The sequence below is a fragment of the Lytechinus variegatus genome, chromosome 7 (genome assembly GCF_018143015.1).
Source record: "Lytechinus variegatus isolate NC3 chromosome 7, Lvar_3.0, whole genome shotgun sequence".
Taxonomy (NCBI): domain Eukaryota; kingdom Metazoa; phylum Echinodermata; class Echinoidea; order Temnopleuroida; family Toxopneustidae; genus Lytechinus; species Lytechinus variegatus.
Genome location: NC_054746.1, coordinates 20,374,451 through 20,395,016, shown reverse-complemented (window position 1 = coordinate 20,395,016; position 20,566 = coordinate 20,374,451). Strand labels below are relative to the sequence as shown.

Sequence of the window (20,566 nt, the reverse complement as noted above, 5' to 3'; positions counted from 1 at the left end):
CGGGGGAAAGGGGATGAGCTTGAACTTTGAAATTTCAGTAAAAAGGCAACGATGAAATACATTGTAACCGTATAAAAAATAAACCTCAAGATGACAATAATAGCAATAATGCAACACACTAATCTCCATATATCCTGCTGCAATCCATCAGAGTTCTATTGCCGTTGCCTCAGAAAATGTTGACAGTAAGTTCATGATCATAATTTCTCTTTTTCTTCTAACTGGGAGGAAAGTTTTAACCGTACTAGGGGGGAATAGGGGTTGATCGTTTTTGTGAAGGAAAACTAAATTTTGGACAAAGTGAAATCTCTACTAAGTTAAAAAATACGGCACAGCATTACTGCATCGCTTCAATATAATCATGGACCTAATGCACCTGTTTTTAAACAGCTCCACCTTGGGCGTGGTCATTAAATGGCCCTGGATCCGAGGGGTATCGTTTCCATGCTGAGCGAGCTAGCCGAACCGTACTTGCTTGGCTATGATTCCTTGCCTGTTCGCTGACAAGGGTGCCCGAAGTGAAGTGGACCGAGCTGAAGATTTAAGGTTGGTTCTTGACTGTAAATACTTATCTTTTGATATTTAAAGTATTTTTTATTGAAGCGAAAGTTTGATGACGGCATTGATTCACCTGAATATTATTAGTTTATTCTTAAATCTTAATATCATTAATGTTAAAAGAGAATCAAAGTGACTGACGGCTTTAGAGAAGACACGCGTTGCGACGCAAATGGTCATTGCAAACAATTTCCTACCGGTAGGCGGTAGCAAGCCAAGATTGTTGTTGAGACAGTACCGTCTGAACTGAAGCAAAGTTGACCAAGAAACCTTTTGTGCATATTATGGAACATGGAATTTGCACAATTATATTCGAAAGGCTTAAGGCAACCCCCAACCAATTTGATGTTTCAAGTGCTACAGGAATAGACTAGATCTAGAGGAATGAAACCTGAATTACTGTAATAACTGATATCAACAAATAGGATGGGGGGTCGGGTGTCCGGACACTTTATCTTTTTGAAGCCTTCTTTTTTTGTGTGTGGATTACACTAAAAATATTAATCCATTACTTGTAATCATTTTCTATTTTGTTCTTTATAATATTTCCTAACATTTTGTACTAAAAACTGATGAAACTTCGCTGGTAAATTTTTCCAAATGACATTCTAAAATTGATCGTCCGGACACACAACCCGTCCGGATACACAACAACTGGTATACAATTTTTCTCTGGCCAAAACTTTGTCTCCCAGAGACTGAGATAAGAATAAATAAAAAAATAATAAACATGTTGAATTGTTGGCCAAATCGTGGTTTAGGAAACCACTCATAGATTTGTGTACGCGCATTTGTGTACAAAGTGAATGGAGGTGGAAATAGGGAACCGTGCGTGCGAATGAATAAAGCGCTGCTGTATGAAGTGAACGGTGGTTACCTATATCACGATAATGTTGAATTGTTTTATTTTGCGACATGGTAGTCCTTATTTGCTCCAAATTATGTTCATGAGAGATAAACAATGGTAACCAAATAAACTTGTAGTTGTAATTGTAACTTAGATATCAAAATCATCTCAAGTCTTGCAGTAAATTTCAAGTATTTGAACAAAAAGTAAAGTGGCAGATTTATATAATTTAGACTAGTAAAAATAATATTAATTGCAGATTTGTAACTGATCAATTTGGTTTCCTGCAGCACCCCCTATTATATTGACTATAAATAGATAAATTGTGTTTTGATGTGAAACAAAATTTAATTGACTGTGGAATAAAAGACATCTTAAAACTGATTTTTTTTTATCACCCATTTTCTTCTGTACAGCTGAGGAGCAGGTTTTGGATTTTTTTTTCTGGGAAATACAAAGGAGCTAGAATTCCATCATGAGTTCCACGAAGAAGATGATACAACAGGGGTCGCAATATGACCAGCTCCTGAGACAATGCAGGAGCAGCGGCACTCTGTTTGAGGACCCCTACTTTCCTGCAGTTGATGAAAGTATTTTCTACACTCAGAAACCGCCAAGGCCATTTGTATGGAAGCGACCTAGGGTAGGTCTTGCCCTTTCTTAAAACTCATTTTCTTTCCATTTTTTTATCTGGGGAGGGGAGGGTTGGGGGATAGGGTGGGTACTGTTAACATTTAAGGTGAACATTGTATTGAGAATATTGTGAAAAAATGTCAGGGGGGGGGTGAGGCTTGGTCATTATAAGGTTATATTTGAATTGATAGAAATGTAATTTGAAACATGCTGATTTGGAATTTAAAAATTAACTCTAAACAAGTATTAAAATTATCCCTTGATTTCAGAACACCTTATCTCAGTGGAACAGAGAGACGGTGTTATGAAATTGGTATAATTTTTAATCTAAATATTTACTCTATCATTTCTGAAAAAAATGAGTACAATTGCACATTAATTCGCAACACCGTGATTTGTAGAATGAAAAATGGTGAGGGGGGGGGGGGGAAGTGGTACATGTACACATGGGAGAGTCATGTTTCATATTTTCAGAACACTATTTTTTTTTGTAGTGTTATTTTGGAGAGCTGTATGTAAAGTGCATAGAGCAGTTTTAATTAACTGTGTGCTACCGGGTATATATTATAAGCACCAGTTTATTATTATTATTATTATCATCATCATCATCACCATCATCATTGTGTACAAACCCAAGTTAAAAATGTAATAAATGTTTATGATTCTAGGATAAAAAAATCTTTTACAACTGTGTTTCTGTGAAACACAACGAAATACTCTTGAAAAGTTGATGGAGATGACATTTTTAAGAAGTGCTGAAGTCATATCTACATATTAAGTACCCAGTCTGATATTTGCATAGGCCTTGTATTGGTCTTGTACTACACTGTGACCATATAAAGTTAATGAGTAACTTAGAGCTATTCCTACATGTAATTAAGATAACCCATTAACAGTTATCAGCATGAAAACATCAGATAACCGAATGCTAATTCTTGCGATTTCCTAGCGGAAATTTTATTTGGGTTATTTTTTTTGTTTGGAAGTTGTTTGATGGTCTGAGCTGGTAGAATGTTTGTACTTCAAAGAACTACTTGAAATTGCAAGGTTCTCGAAAGTAGAATGTGAGATGTTGATAAAAATGCATTGAATTAGAGTAAGAACAAGAAGGGGCAACTGGTGTTTCTTAACCATTTTTCAGATTAGGTTGTGCCTAAAATGTGTATGCAGATATTTGTAGTTCTCATCATTTAAAATACTATTCATGAATTCAAACTATTTTGAACAAAGCTATAACACCAACAAGTGAAAATTATCTCCAGCTGCTATTGGTGATGGAATAAAATTGTACAAATTAGAATTAGAACAAAGGTGTACACCATTCCGCCTTAAAAATCTGTGATACATGTATATACTTCATTGTAAAATAATACACACCAGCTAGTTAGATTTTCCCAATGTACAATCGCACTCAGTTCAGTTCACCTCTTTTTTTTTTCTTCTCCAATTTTGCATGAGTAATTGAGCAGGATACTGGATGATTAGTGGGCTAAAGAATTACCTGAACCAATTTATACCAAGGCTGCATGATCCACAGCTCTCCTGCAAAACCAGGAATATGTCTGTATAGCCCGGTTTACACTCATACATGTACATGCAGTTGCCTTACTATTTGTTTAAAAAAAGTTTTAGTGTAGGCTATGTTGAAGGGATGTAATAGCTAGGAAACCAAATGATGAAGTATAAACTACGGTATTAATGAATTATGATTTTTATTCACGAGGCTGCCACGTACTACATCTAGGCATATTCTCTGACCATTTTTAAACTATGTGCATTTGGCAAACATTGCTCTGTTACTCCATCTCTAAAAGCCCTGTGGTAGGGACCTTATGTGATAATGTCTCAGAATACATCTGGGACCCTGTTGCACAACAACTATAAAAATACTAACATTACCAACAAGTTAGAAATAGAATTGGAACTACCGTCCATGGTGTTCTTGATTTTGATTGACTGCTGAGTTGTGTCCGCAAAGTAGGTTTTAATAGGGACCCTGGTCTGGTGCCATTTTGAGAAGTGCCTCATATTTTTGTAGGCTAGTGCAATTATTCACTCGTCAAGATTTTTTTTATATATTGATCATTGATCAAATTATCTAGAAGAACAGTGTGAAGTATGAACTCTGAGTGTATGCATAGTTAGCTTTGTCTTTCATACAGGAAGTTATCTGCCCTACCCTTGGGCTTTTGATTTTGTCATCCATTGAATTACAGTCTGCTGAATTCTTGAATAAATACTGGTTGAATAACGGAATCAACCAGGCAGGACATTGATTTTTGTCAAGAGAGAAATGGAACAAAAATGAGTTTGAAGAATGAATACAATTAAGCTAAAAAAATTCATTATTGTAAAGTTCTTCGACAGCACACAAATCTGAATGATTGGCGATGGAGAATACATTTGATCTGCATGAATCTTTATACATAGCAGCAAACGTGAGATTTCTTTCATTTGGTTTTCTCATACACACACACACAGATTGCGGTGTGAGCCATGTTAGAATGCAGCCCATTTATATTCCGATGACATAAGGCACTCAGGCATGAACAATTCAATTGCCATCAAGCCGACTATAGACATCAGCCCTTTTCCTTTACACCTTCAAATGTTTTTTTGTGGCTTTTCCCCGTATGTGATGCTGTTGATCTATTTTATATGGGCAGTTAGATTTTCCAATTTCGTATTTAATGGGATTTTTAAAAGCCATTTTCCTAGCTGTAAATGGTGGATTGATTTACAAATGGAATTTTTTCCATGTGCTAATGGCAATAAGCTGTTTATTATTTATTTGCTTTTCAGACATTTTTTTTTCTTAAATTCAGGAAATAGTAGGTTGGGCTAACTTTAAAGGACCTTTAATAATGTGACTGACATTGTGTTTGTTTGGTATGGTTCTTGGGCTGACATTTTAGTCCACCATTTCCTTTGGTCTTTTGGATTCTTATTCAGTGATCTTTTCCTCTCTGAATAGAAACACCAAAGAATATTTGCACAGGCTGTTTTCACTTGAGGGTAGGGCAGTCATTTTAGACAATGAGAAAAGGACAGGTTGGTATATATAGGGTCCATGCGTAGATGAACTTAAATACAAAGTGCATGAGCAACTCAGTGTTTTGTGGCAATTCTTTACCCCTTTTCCATCCCTTTTTAAAGCTGTTTAGTGTTTACAATATTTTGTAGACCAATCTAAAAATGGCTGTGAAGAAAACTGCAATTTTGTTCTATTTAGTTTTCTTCATGGGCGTTAGTATATGAAACAGCTACAATTAAAATAGTGAATTTCATCCATTTTGTTCAGCTTTGCTTAAAAAAGAGAGTATCATTATTTTACCTGAAAGTTAATGAGTTTGGACACCTGTCATTTTGTAAGAATGTGAGTGTAGGTTTGCAAGGTTTGCAATTTGGGTAGATTGAACCAAAAATCCAACATATTTTCAATTCTGGGCCCTACGTGATTAGAAATATCACTTTGCTTATCAACCTGTTAATCCATGAACTACTGAATCCTGTAATTGCCTTTAATATACAGCAATGGGTGCATTTACTAGGCCACAGGTTAGTCGTACATGTAGGATGATGAAATATTAAATGACATCACTCTTTTGAAACATCCTGACTTTGACATAATATCATAACTATCCCTTATCTCTCTTTACAAAAGAACTGTCATTTTATCCCTCAACAGGATGTGATTATATAGGATTTCAATGAATATAACATGTCATGATTGTCATCTAACAGGAAGATATGAGGTGAATGAGGTACGTGCTTCCCCTTGGAGAGTTTATATTATGACTTTACCAGTTCCGGTGTAATTCAGGGTGCGACATATCCATCGCTACTGTATGTCTGTCAAGGAAGAGAGATGTTGGTGCACTTTAGATCGGAGATAATTTATTTGAAGAATCGTTATTGTGTTGCGAAAAGGGAGTGAAAGTCAGCAACCACCCAAAACATAACAGGGCAAAGAGATAATTTTGTAGTCTACAATACATTCATTACTTTGTTGCAAAATGGGTGTGTATAAATCAGCAACAACAATAACAAAACATCAGGGGATAACGGACTTTGTCTTTAAAATTAAGGCAAAGATAAAAAACAAGTAATTTTTGCCGGGGGAGGGGTGGGGCCAGTCAAATATATTGCTGTACACACGCGTGGCCAAGGAAATATCAAACACCCCTAAATAAGTTTTTCGCTGGCTTTATTTACACATTTTGGCCCCTAACCAAGTTGTTGCCAAAATATGACCTCAAGTGGGGGAAAAAGCTTGGGGGATAAAAATACCCTAAACATGTTTGGCTATTCTTTATAAAAAGCTTTGGGGAAAAAAAAACATACCCTCAATACATTTGACCCCATGATGAACAGTTGACCTGTCTTTCAATACCCTTTGATACCCTTAATGAGTCCATGCGCAGAACATGTCCAAAACTGAAAATTACCCCTTTAAATGCGTTTTTGGGGTCACGCATATGTACAGCAATATATTTGACTGGCACCCCCAGGTTGCTTTGTAGGGTAGAAAAATAAGTACATGTAGTTTGGGTGAAGGAAAAATAGGTACATGTATACCAGTATACAAATTAACAAATATGATTATTTCACAAAGAAAAAAAGCCAAAACAAAGAAATTTAAAGTTTGATCTATCAGGTTAAAGTCAACAGATTTGATTAAAAAAACCAAATTAGTTTCATCCCTGATCACAATCTATGGGAATAGAAAATGGAATGTAGATGAACCTTGGAACTGATATTACAGTTTCAAACAAAGTAGGAGTACAGACATTGCCTGCATCATATACATGTATAGGCAGTCTATTTCGTATGACATTCACTCAGGTACCTGTATTTGATATTGAAAATAAATTCTGTGGTCTCATAGATGGCATGTTTTCTTGATATTGCAGTCATAGTGTCATTCCAAGTTCATCAGTTGAGATTTGTCTATCAGGGGCGTTGTACTCTGCCAGACGGAAAACAAAATGACAAATATTACAGGTAGCTGTATGCAAATTGTATTGTCATACCACATTTTAACAGGCATGGTATGAGTCAGATAGTCGAAAAGTTCAAGCTGATGATCATGTTGCATACATGAACAAGTCTGTATTTTTTTTCCTATACCTAAAGGCCGTATACACACTTCCAGGTTTAAAATTACTCATAATGAATCCACTCCTAGACACTTTAAAATGGTTTATTGGTGGAGTGGAGGTGAATATCCTGGCACCCCTATCTAAACAGATTTTTTTCCTCATGAAGTACGTACCTTTTCAGCATTGCTTTACAGTTTCGTAGCTTTAAAGGCAATATGCCACAACTGCGTTGGGTTGCATTAACTGAACTGCTCAAAGAGTTCCTTGTTTCTTACCTCAGGGGAGGGGGGGGGGCACTCTACCATAAAAGTGGTAGGTAGGTATGTGCTGCGTGCGAGACAAAAAATGGGGGCTTTGGAATAGGCTTAATGTAAAAAGGAGGTTCTTCGGAGCCGGCTTTGGGACTACAAATGTTTGTGAAAATGGGGGTCCTTTGAACGGTTCGCCTGCATGTGAGTGCGTACATGCATCTCTATGGAATGGGCATACGTGCATGCACCTAGCCCGGCGGCATGGGCGCCGAGTGCGCTCGCGCAGAGGCAATGGTCGGACAGTGCTCTGCGGGCCACTTTTCACCAAAAATGCATCTCATTGTAGGGGATCAATGCGGCCGGAACGGCATAACAAAAAATATGCGAAGCTCTGGAACGGATTTCTTTTATTTTTTTCTTGATAAGAAGAAGAAAATGCTCTGCTTTGAAACAGCTTTCTTTATTCTTTTCCTCAATAGGATAAAAATGCTATGCTTCGGAATGTAAGTGTAAAAATGTGGGTCCTCTCTGCTGCACATACCACAACACATTATATACTGAGTCCCCCCTTCCCCCAGTTTCTTACCCAGAATGCAATATGTTGATCTTATCTTATGATGCCTGCCCAATAGTAAGATAACATATGTGTTGCTTATTGAGTAACATACATCTGATTGCGAGAAAAAAATCCCAATAAATGGCCAATGTAATTTGTACCAAACTTCACAGTAATTTGTAGTTTTAATAGTGTTATCAGAAAGTTTTATGTATCAAGATTATTTGACAGGGAGGTACATGTGGAGGCCAGATTTTGCTGGCCAGCAAGCATACTGAATACTTTAAATATTGCCCAAAGTTCTTAATCATTCTGGCAGAACTCCCTTTTTAGATCTATTGAAAGACTTAATGTAAGAGGCCTAAGTAGAAAATGCTCTTTGAAACTTGAGTGATCATGCCAACAGATAAACCACACTATAAAAGTTCAAGTCACAGACTGATGCTCATCACTTTGCATTACCATCTGTCACTTACACTGTAGGGTCAATATTGATCTTTCATATACTTAAAAGTTCTTTTCAAAACATTTTGCTGCTTGAATCATTGTTTTGATGTTAAAAACTGATCCCACATTGAAGTTACCTGCAGTAACATGAACACGTACACATAGCATGTTTCTTATTTCATTGATTTTCCTTGGAACCAGGGTGGGTTGATTGATATTTGTTTTGAAAGATGTTACAGAATTTTGTGCAATCTAGAGCAAATATTACAATAATTTTAGACTCAGACAGACAAAGAGGTGCTCTTTGTCCCAGTTTTTTCAAACCATTTTCATATAGTCATTGTGAATACTAGTGTGTAATTTCATACCTAAATAGGAGTACTGTATTATTTGATTAGTATGCTTTTTGTTGTTGCATAAACTATTAAAAAAAAGAAGAGTTTGAAGTGTATTCAAATCAGAAAAAAAAATGCGTAGAAATTGATAAAATAGTAAGAATTTCAAATGTCAAATACATTACAGTGGAAATGGATCCCACTTCTAATTTGAAAAATTCTGGACCCAGAAACAAAGGAACAAGAAACCTTAGTAGTCAAATCTATATGTGACTCTTGACACATGATACATGTGTAGGGTTTCTGTTGAAAAGGCTCTCGATTTCAATGGAGTCAACATTTGATGTTTGAAGTTCATGATCCAGGAGTCTTGAGAAGGGATGACTTGTCAATCAGCATCTTGTTCTCAAAGCATGATTGTCAGAAAACATGCAGTCATGCTTCGGGTATGTTTTATACCATACAAATTGAGAAGCAATATTTGCAAGTGTACTGGTAGTGGTAGCCCTAAACTAACAGTGATTTAGTGATGAATGGTCACAGAGAGTCACTTTAAGTTTTCCACTGAGCTTAATATGGAATTGTATTCACACTTGAGAGTAAAATGTTTACTAATGTCATCACCATCATGTGCTATAGCATTGAAAGTCAGCTCAAGCTAAAGCCAGGGTAATAATAATATAATATTTCTAGATAGATGGTGCTGTATAAATGCATATTAGTATTATTATTGTTATTATTATTTCATTATTATTAGTGTTATTATTATCATCATCATCATTATGTTCATGATCATGATCTTCCTTTGCTGACATCTGTCATCATCATTGATAATCATCATTACATGTCTGTAGTCTGATATGACTACTATGAGTATTGCATTCAAATTCTGCCAGTCATCTGTCTGTACATGGACCTACTACTACATGTAGGTCCACTGTCCATACAGACTGTGAATACAAGCCACTCCAGGTGAGCTAGAAAATTGAATTTGAATTCTTTCCGCTGGCTGGAGGTTAGTAGGGAGTTTGATACCCTGGGAGGTCATGAGGTCAGATGAAAATATTCCAATGAGTCAGGTTAAGAACTTGGTATTCCAAGCTTTGTATTTTGACAATATTGACAATATATTATTACTACATAGGCCCAGGCCTACATACCTATGTGTATGTAGTTTCAGGGTTTTTTTCTTCAAAATTTTCTGTATGAGATGATACATATTTAATATATGAAAGCATAGTAATCCAAATAGTCGCAACTTGTGAATTTGCTATCTTAAAGACATTTTTTTTAACTTGTCGTTTTCCTATTTTGTTGTGCTGTGTACAGTAGCTCACTATTTCAATTTGGTTGTAATTGTGTATCTACCCATGATAAATGCCAGCACATTTTACATTCCAATTTACCTTTTTGTTGCATAAATATATGATCTATAAATTTACAGTCCAAAGTAAACTAGTATTACAATGTAAACTAATACACAGTTCCCTATCATCATCAATCATTGAAGTAATACTACATATTTCCAGCTGGTGAGAGACAGTACATAATATTCCCAACTGATTAAATTACATTTTAGCGGTGTGTGCCGCAGTGCCATCAGGCCCATCACACTCTGTAATGAAAGTCACGGTCAATGAAATATTCATCAAAACAAAGTCCATAATGCACTGATGAAACGAGGTTTGGGCATGCATTGATGGAAAACTATCACATTTGTGGAGTTTTATTGCTTTTAGCTACAGATCCCGAGTGCAATTTCTTGCTTTTCCCAATCTTCACTCATTTTCTACCCCTACCCCCTCTGAGGCTCTCCCTCCCCCTCTCTCTTTCTGTTTGTCTGTCTCCCTATCCATCTCTGTCCTCATGTTCTCTGTTCCTCCTCCATTCTGCCTTTACTCTTCATTCATTCATCTGGATGTGAAACTCTTTCTAACTTGATCATTTGCACAACCATACAATTCAATTTGCATTTCCCATTTCCCCAGTATTCATCCAGTTATAAAATATCATGTTAGCTTCAAACTCATCCTGCTTGTTGATTTTTTTTGCGCATACATAATTCTTACACCTACTCTTGTTTCATCATACAACGATAATTTTATGTTTGTCTGGATGCAGGGAAGTCTTTTTACATCCACTAATGGACAGGAAGCCTTTCCATTTTCAAGTACACACCAGACTGGAGCTTCTGCACCCTGTAATTGCATTATGATAGCCACTGGCAATGACCTAAAATGAGATATTCATTTCCTAACCCTTTCAGTCTGCACTACACTCTAAAATTAAGAATTGAATTTGGAATAGTCGATGCTATTTTAGCATTGCTTGTAAAAGCACCACGCAAGAGTCGGTTATGAACTAGATGAATACCTTGGCGAAACGGTTTTAATTCCGGGCCGAATCAGTTGGGACGTTGTGGGTCTTTGAAAGCAGCATGTCAAATGCATTTATTTTTCCTAAATATTATTTCATCCCCCTCCATCTCAAAGGGATAAAAAAATGATTTTCCTCCCTCAAGGATGCTGTAACACCCAGAGGAGACATTTCAATTAGCAGGTGAATGTCATGCGCTGTTTTGATTCAAGGGTACTAGTACTAGTAAGCCCCCACACCACTAGGATTACTTATTAATCGCCCGCTGGCCTGACTTCTACTTCTGCACTTCCGAGAGGAGCATCATTACATCGTTGGACGCATATTTATAATTAGCTTTTCCTCCTTGCTTAAAGGGGAAGTTCACCCTGACAAAAAGTTTATTGTGAAAATAGCAGAAAAATTAATGAAAAATATTGCCGAAGGTTTGAGAAAAATTCATCAAATAATTAAAAAGTTATTAGAATTTCAATTATTTGATTTGTGACGTCATATGCGAGCAGCATTCCTACATAGCGAATGGTAAAAAATCAATGAAATGTCATTTTCTCAGAAAATTGAAAATGTTTTTCACTGTAACTTTTGTATATCAATAGACAAATCGTTTCACACCTGATCATGAAAAGAAAACAAAATTAAGTCATCAGAAACCATACAAAATTTGAAATTTATGCATTTTATATTGCATAACACATGGGACAGCTGCTCGTTTATGACGTCACAAATCCAAAACTTTGAACTCTAATAACTTTCTTACTCTTTAACGGATTTTCCTCAAACCTTCACCAATATTTTTTACTATTTTTTCTGCTATTTTTACAAGAAAGTTTTCTTCAGGGTGAACTTCCCCTTTAATATCATTCAGGCATCAAAGCTAAATTCCTCCATGCATTGCCGGCAGAGCTTCAATGCTAATATAATATAGGGCTATTCATATTTTATGATGATGTTCATGTGCAAATGATTTTCCTGTTATTGAGAGTAAAAATTACCCTTATCAGTTTTTGAAAACAAATTTTAAGCCCTTGCATTCTGATGCTTGTTAATTACAAGAGTTTTATAATTTACAAATATCAGATTTTAACTTTAGCTGAGAGTAATTAAAATAATTGAGAATGCTTGATAAAATAGCTTTGTAATTTCTAAATAAAATTTAATTCTGCTATCATGACCTCCCACTAAATATTGAATAAATATACCATTGTTTAGGAATCCTATTTAAAGCCCCAAATCCTTTGTCACCATAAAAATACCCACTTATATTCGCAATATAATGGAAAATGAACCACCGCAATGGTTGATTTATTACAAAAATAGAAAATGGTCACAAAGTAATTGATTTTTGGTCAGTCAATGCAGCTACCAGTAACACTGCTCTTTCTCATCATCCAGGCATTCTGCTTGTCATCAACTGTACAGATATCAGGAATGAGCTTTATTTATTTGCAAGCAGCTCCACTGTATCAAGTGCAGTGCTGTTTTTCAGCATGTAAGTAAACAGCAGTGCTCTGTGGTAAGCGTTGAATGGGGCGTGGCACTCTACTGCTCGCTGGCAGCAGCCCTGCACTATCTCATGTCTTTGCCCATGTCTAGTGCGTGGGTTTGTAGTTTGTGCAGATCGTGCCCTTGGGTATTTTCATAACTCTTCAATTGACATCTTGGTAAATTTCTCTGTTTGGAATTGAACCCCATTGTAGCAATGGAAAGCGGACAATAGGTTTATTTGTTGGTGCATGGCCTTTGTAACCTTGATCTTTGGTGCCTGGGATATTCTTGTACATGCTGTGAATGTCCATTCAATCTATGACCCAGATACAGAAAGGTCAAGCTTAGAAATGCTACTGTCTATGAACTTACTTGAAACATGGTTCTTTCTCTATATCTAGTTCCATGCTTGAATATACAGTGTATATATATAGAGGCATATTTTGTATGCCTTTACATGATTCCAACCAAATAGAAAAGTAAGCATAGACTTGTACAAAAATGACAATTTTGAACACTTAATCTGTTATGATTTATGATAATTGGAAATAAAAGTTACACCACTTTCATGCAAGAGTACTATGTACTTTAAATATACTTAAAATGATTTGAGTAAAATATAGTAAATACTGTAATCAAGTTCATACATACTACATTGAATAGTATAGGCCTCTAGAACCGCATGTTATAAGTACTGTAATGGGTAGTTCTAATTCCATCCATACCATTAAATCAAACATTGTGGTGATACCCAGTTGTAACCATATATGCACAATACCATTTAATGATCATTTGCAATACCTGGCAACATTTTACACATATTATGCAGAGGTTTTATAATGATGCGTCAACCTCTTAAATCACTTTAGATTGAATAATTTTACGATCATTCCTCAAATGATATATTCGACTAGATAAGTTTATGCTTGGTCAATCTAGCAAGGCTCAATGTTAATCTACGAGCAGCCACAGTTCTGACATCAAATTTGCTTGTTATCATGGACCGTCATCTCGATCCATTAGCATATTACAGTTGAGGCCTCCAGAGAGGTTATATGGAAGATTCATTATAGGCCCATAGAGGTTATGACCTGTCAATTTGATATAGTGATATGATGTGTAATACATACCATTCATATGTCTCATCTTCAGGATATAAGAATACTAGATACAGTACATGGAGAGTTTATTGATTTGAAGTAGTAGTCACAGTGACTGTTTTTTTGCATATATCTACATGTTATAAGTTTTGACACACTAAAACCTAACTTGTTGTGAAATGATGAAAGCTTACTTGCCAAAATAGTTCAGCATATACGGGTATCTGTGCTTGAAAAATACCATTATGCAATAGAATAGCATGCTCATTGTGTTGATAATTTACTGTGCAATTAGTAATAATGATAATAGTTACATTTATATATAGCGCTTCATACATTGGTTTCTATTAAGTGCTTTACATCGTAATGATAATTACCCCGGTCATAGGATCAATCACTGTTCGGCACGTAAAGTGCACTATCTCCACTCCCTGGGGAGTATCCTACTATCCTGGCCAGACAACTGTTTATCGGTGCACACGTGCCAATCTAATCACATTGATGTTCACATCCTACCTGGTTGCCATTTAGCACCTGGGTGGAGAGTGGCAAACATGGATAAGGGCCTTGCCAAAGGACATCAGCGCTGGGTGGGATTCGAACCCTCGACCATCGGTTTAAGAGTCAGGTGACTGAACCACTACACCACAACACCTCCACTCATTTTCTTTAAGATTTGTTTGGCACATAATCTCCATGTTACATACAAACAGAGTAGATGGTCGTTTCATTGGATTCTGCTCAAATTCAGATGTGGTGGTTACCACAAGTGAAGTGTCTGAGGTTTGTGTTTATAACGTGTGGAAGTTGTGGAAATAGAATAGATGTGTAGGTGAAATCATGGGGGCCTCGATGTGAGACAAAATGAAATCAACAGAAAATTTGATCAAGATCCATGGAAAACAAGTACAGTGTATTGATAGCTCAGAAAAGGATAAAATGTCAAGAGAGTTGTTTATGTTGTGTGTACTTTGTCTGAAGTGGAGCATGTTATACATGTATGTAATAGGGTTTGTCTGGAGGATGTATTGTCCATGTGCATTGAATCAGTGAGATAAAGGGAATAGACTCCCACCTCATCACAATAGATTTTGAACACGACACCGATCATTAAAATAATCATTTGTGAGTATACTCCTGAGAGAATAATCGCTCTTCACCCTTAACAGCTATCCTTACCGTTTTAATTTTTACTAATTTTTGTGTGTGCAGTATCAAAGAAAAATTAAGAACATCATTATTTATCTCATGATAGAGACTGAAGTTAAAACAAGAATTTCCTATGGTAAAAGGAAACTTTAAACGTTGGGTCTGAAATGAAGAGGGGTTTTGGTCAGTCATGGATGAAAGATTCATTTCTTGGTAAGATACGTCTTTGAATACCAGGGCCGGTATTCAATGCGATACTTAAGCAAAAATTTTAAGAATTTTGCTTTTAATACTTAAACATCTTTGGTATTCAATTGCAGTTTTTGGCTAAGTATTTGGCTTGGGCCTCAGTCACAACTCAGAGCGGCTACCGACCATTTAGTAGCCTGCTTGGGCGCCACTGGAATTTAGGCGTTACCGAACGATTTTTGTAGAAGTGGAGCAGGCTGTAAAAATACTTTACCCATACGATTACCCATTACTCAAGGCCAAATCGGGGAACTTACCTTTTTGGTGTCCGAGCTGTGATCAGCTGACGACCCACTGATTCCCGGGCGGTCCCCCAGCGGCAACCGGCCTATTTTTAGGTAATCGCCTATCAGATTTTGAATTTGCTGTGATCAAACCAATCTCTGACCGGCCAGCGACCGGCCGATGACCGTCAACAGCAGTTGATCCAACGAGTTCAATTTTTACCTAAATCGTTTGACGGCGACCAACTGGGCGCAGAACGCATTTAGGGCGGCGAGTGAAAAGTGAGCAGGAGCAGCCAGAATTTAAACTCTGCGCTAAATCTTGAGCGGCGACCGAGCGATGCCCCCAAAACCAGTGGTGCCTAGGCAACATTGGCTAAAAATTCGCCGCCTGGTCGCTGAGCAGGCTAAATTTTGGAGATGTGACCTTATCCTTAAAATCCGCCGCCTACCAGGCTATATCATATATCTGTAGTCATGCATTCTGTGCACAGATGGATACATACATTGCACATTATTTAGCTCAAACTTTATAATGTCACAATGGTTTTAGTTAGTATTTTTGTTTAAATTTTGCTTGATAATATAAAACATTTAGATGTAATTTGAATACGAGTTTTAAGCATTTTGCTTTGCCTGTAAAATGCTAAGTAAAATACTTAGAAAATCGGTATATTGGCCTTATATACTTGGAAGACAGTGTCTAGAGACAGGCCGTCTGTCCTTCTGTCCATATACCAATGGTCACTTTGATTGACTGACCTCTTACATCATTTATAATATAGGAAAATACTTGGATAACCAATATTACTATTGCATCTAGATCTTTTCAATTCACATACCAATGTCAACCATAATTCCTCACAAATGCTAAAAAACCACAAATAACGGTTTTGTTTGAGTTGTCAGAATATAAACCAGGAAAGAAAATACAAAAGCAAACAGTGGTGCAGTGATAATGAAGTGACTCATTCATGAAGGCTTATAAAACTAGATTCAGTCAGGATAAATCTTTGAGCCATGCAAGATACCCCCCCCCCTTTACCTTGGATCTAAATGAAGTTTGAATAAAATGGATTAAATCCCAGGGCTTGTATTTTGACAATGCTTTGAATTCATGTCAGGTCAGGCGTGATTCCTGGAGCAGAAAATCAAATTGGAACCATTTATTGATTTTCCGGCAAAGGTTCGAGTTGTCATAATGAACAGTAAGTGAGAGAATGGAATATTCTAAAAAGAGATTAGGATTGTAATGGCCCAGTGAAGCTTCTGTCTTATGTTTTTATAAAGTATGAATATTTATGAGTTTCTCCACAAATGATAAGCACCCAAGTGACAAATAGAAAAAAACAACATGTTAGTGTAAACGAATTATGCTTGAAACTGTTGGTAATTGATGGTTTGTGATATGTGGAAGAGCCGTGGTGTAGTGGTTCAGACTCTCGCCTTGTAAACAGAGGGTGGTGTGTTCAAGTCCCACCACAATCTAGCGTCCTTTGGCAAGGCATTAATCCACACTTTGCCACTCTCGACCCAGGTGCTAAATGGGTACCCAGTAGGATGCGAAAGATATTGTATGTCTGATTTCGCCAGCGCCATAATGTGGCTGCGATGAATGCAAGGAATGCTCCCCAGGGAGTGGAAATTGTGCCCTTTTCGTGCTTGATTGAAATGAATCCAATGACTGGGGTAATAATATGCTGTAACGCGCTTTGGGCCATTCTGGGAAAAGCGCTTTATAAAAATTGGCTATTATATTATTATTATTATATCATGTAGACCTACTTTTATTATTTTTCTTGAATAAAGAACACATAGCAAATCCATTGCCATTAGATATCATAAAGCCTTTTTTTTCAAAATTTGTTACAGTAATTAATCATATCCCTAATTCTAACTCTAACTCTAATTCTTTTAATTTTAGGAGGGAACATTCTGAAATTAACCATCCCATAGCAGCTGTACATGTACAGGTGTATGTGTCAGAATTAGCCAGATTTTTAACAAAATTAAAATGACTGTAATAATATATTGGCATTGCTATATGCCTCTATAATGGATCATGAATGTATCAGGAAGTGATATCAGAAAGTATTTCAATATTAAACTTTATTTATGTGCTCAGTTTGTACAGTGTTTTAATGGGGTGTGTTACGTGTAAATGAAGCCATAGTAGTAAATATTGGAGTTCTCTATGCACGTTTCGTTATTGTAGTTCCCCAGGGCGAGACACGTATTGCATCGAGTGGCCCCACAAATATGATTAGAATTGTGGGGGAGGATGTAGATCAGATGGGAGGTGGACTTTCGAGTTTGATTTATGAAATGTATTGATATTGGAGACAGACAGGTGAAAAACGGTTTTGATTTGATTTGCAATGGTTCAAATTCAACATTGCGACTTTCATTTCAGTAGTGATTTACTGTAAGTTCATACGTTACTTTCTTGCTGCAAATGACTAAATAATGAATGCTAATGAAAAGTGAAATGAAACATTTGTCATTGGGCATAGGGCCTATACTTTCACTGAAGATAAGTGTAGAAACTGTAGGGTCCTAATGTGATGTATTCTACTTCTACTACACCTATATGGGACAAATTACTTTTTGAGGTAGACGTAATTAAATTCTGTGAAGTCAGTTGGTTTCATTTGGATGAAAAGCAATCTTGTTTCTTTGTCTAGATAGTTTTTTTATGGAAAGAGCATCAATTTCGGTTTAGAAAACTAATGAAAATTTAAAAAGGTACTTGTATAGTTCTGATAATCCAACATAGTTACAAAAAGAAAATATGACAGGCACAGTGTGAATGCCATTTGTTTGTTTTTCAGAAGCAATTTCCCAGTGAGGTAAAGTTATGTGGTTTTCATATTTACTTTAAAAGAGCTCCATTATCACCCACGCATGTTGCTCAAGATTGTTGAAGTTCATACGAACAGATTTGATATTTCAATTTTTCATTCTGACATGGTTTGCTGAGTTTCATTTTGCTACCTAATTCACATTCCTTAGCCCACCCCCTCATATCTGTCAAGCAGGGTTTTTTTTAAACCAAAGGGAAACTTACATTACCTTGAACTTTGAGAATGCCCTATGTGCTTGATGAGATGGGGGAGGGGGAACATTCCCATTGCATTAAATAGACCTTAAGTACAACCATCTCGGGATGATGATGAAAATCCTAGTGAAGCGATGTTTTAAACTGGTGTCCTAAAGACTGGTTTAAGGGACAAAAATTAAAAGAAAGAAGATGAGAGCGAGGACATATAGAAATATGTAATAAGCTCTGCAAACCCAAGTTGCTGCTGAAAGATCAACTGTGTATCTCTTTTAATACACCGGTCTACGTCCAACACCATCATTAGTGTAGAGTTGGTTCTGACACCCCTTTGCCCCTCTCCCCTATCGTCCAACCAACAATTTTTGTCACTTGCTCCTGAGAAATTGTTTTTTTCTCAAACTTTGAGTTGTGTCACTTGGAGAATCCATGTCGATAAATCATAATGATAGATATGAAGTTTTTTTAAAAGTACAGTGAGCCATGTTCACATGGTAATATTAGGTCTTAAGTTTTAAATTTAGACAGTCCCCGAATTATGATGCACTTTTTTGAACAGTCATGCAGTTTCACATGAGATTCTGGGAGCTTTCAGTGTCAAATACATGTACAAGATCCCACCCACAGTAATTCATATAATTACTTTTAAGTGTCAAATGAATTTTATATGTATAAAGAGGAAAGTTGATTTTATTTGACCATTTTCATGTGAACCTACCTATAGCTTCATTAAGTGTGTTCAGGTCAATGTTCATTCATATCTTAGACTATTCATTCATCCAGTTGGAAAATATCAAGTGTTTACCCTTGCTAAAGTATGAATTTCTGTAAAGCAAATATACATATGGTTCAATTCATGCACAAAATACTACATCGCATGGTCGAGCAACACCCCCTTGTTTATTCTCGAACAAGTATTGGAGAAGTTTCTATACTTGGAGCTGAAGACTTGTACATGGACTTAGAAGTCTTGGAGATTATCCTATATATTTTCTTTATTATCCCTGAATCTGGGATATATTTTGTAAATAAATAATATGAATATATGATATCAGCAGGAAAGATGGATTTATTTGATTCATTTCTTGAATTATTTTTGAATATAGAATAAGGCCTATACATCGGCTTGTTCAACTGCTTTGAGCATTCTAGTATCATTGTATTTGACAAATCATAAAGATTGATTTAAATCACTTTTTAGAAACAACTGCTGGGTATGTTTTACGAGTACAATTGTCCCCCAGATTACTCCTTATTTTATCATCTAAAATCCCACATCATTTCCCATTGAAAATTATATACAATGTAGGCCTGTGGAGGTGTATTTATTTACAAAGGTATTTTTAGAATACTGATTGTAATTTTTTGTGATCAAAATTGATTTTATTACATGCAGTTGCTTCTGCATGTAGTTTAATATATCCGAAAGGTAGGTACTAGTATATCCTTCATCAGAATGTTCTTCATAATTACCTACTGCTTCAAAAGGAAAGACTGTTCCCATTGACAGCATTGTAGTTTATGTATGGTGCACAACTCCTACTGCTCTAACTCATATATGCGTACAAAATAAATCCAGATACCCTGTATATGATTTGGGTAGTGACTTGTCAAACTGTGAAATGTTAGATTTAAAAACGAAAGATAATCTGTAAATCTTTTGGGGCCTATTTATATTCAAGTCTTTAAGATTAATTTCAAATCAATTAAATTCTAAGTATGGACTGCTACTATAGTGTAATCGTTTACTTGATGCTATTTATACTTCTGTAACACTTAAAAAGGTGATTATAGTGGTGTAGCGTGGTGATTTTTATTATTACAAGATAAGGTCCAAGACAAATCAATAGTCTGTCACACAGTGATTATAGTTCATTAGCATTTATTCTAATGATGATAAATACTAATCAAGGATGACGATATATACACAGTAGGAAATATAGCTGGTTATAAATTATAGCTGTTATAATAGGTACTCCCCAACAAAGGCCATATGGTAGCCCCTAAAAAGGGATGGCGAGGGAGACCAAGCACACGATGTCCTCTCGTCAAGAGACGGAGAAGAGAAGTCCCTCTTTTATTATTTTGGGGGTACAACTCTTAGTTTTGCCTATTAGGGGGGAGGAGTTAAACAATGTATCAATTAATCAGGAAAGAAGGGTGGAGCATAACCAAAAATGAAAGTTTATTTGCAAC

The 20,566-nt window shown here is 36.2% G+C and overlaps 1 protein-coding gene across 7 annotated transcripts in view; it reads left to right on the top strand.

The window, feature by feature from the left end:
- Positions 1-433: 433 nt before the first annotated feature.
- Positions 434-20,566, top strand: part of LOC121418695 (calpain-A-like) — a 64,591-nt gene continuing 44,458 nt past the window's right edge. For 6 of the 7 annotated variants that reach the window (XM_041612703.1, XM_041612702.1, XM_041612701.1 and 3 more), the window contains exons 1-2: positions 438-546; positions 1,822-2,048. In XM_041612703.1, coding sequence (XP_041468637.1) covers positions 1,881-2,048 — 168 coding nt within the window. In that variant the 5' untranslated portion in view covers positions 438-546; positions 1,822-1,880. Of the gene's footprint in view, positions 547-1,821; positions 2,049-20,566 lie in introns of all 7 variants that reach the window. The other variant, XM_041612704.1, reaches the window with a different exon arrangement.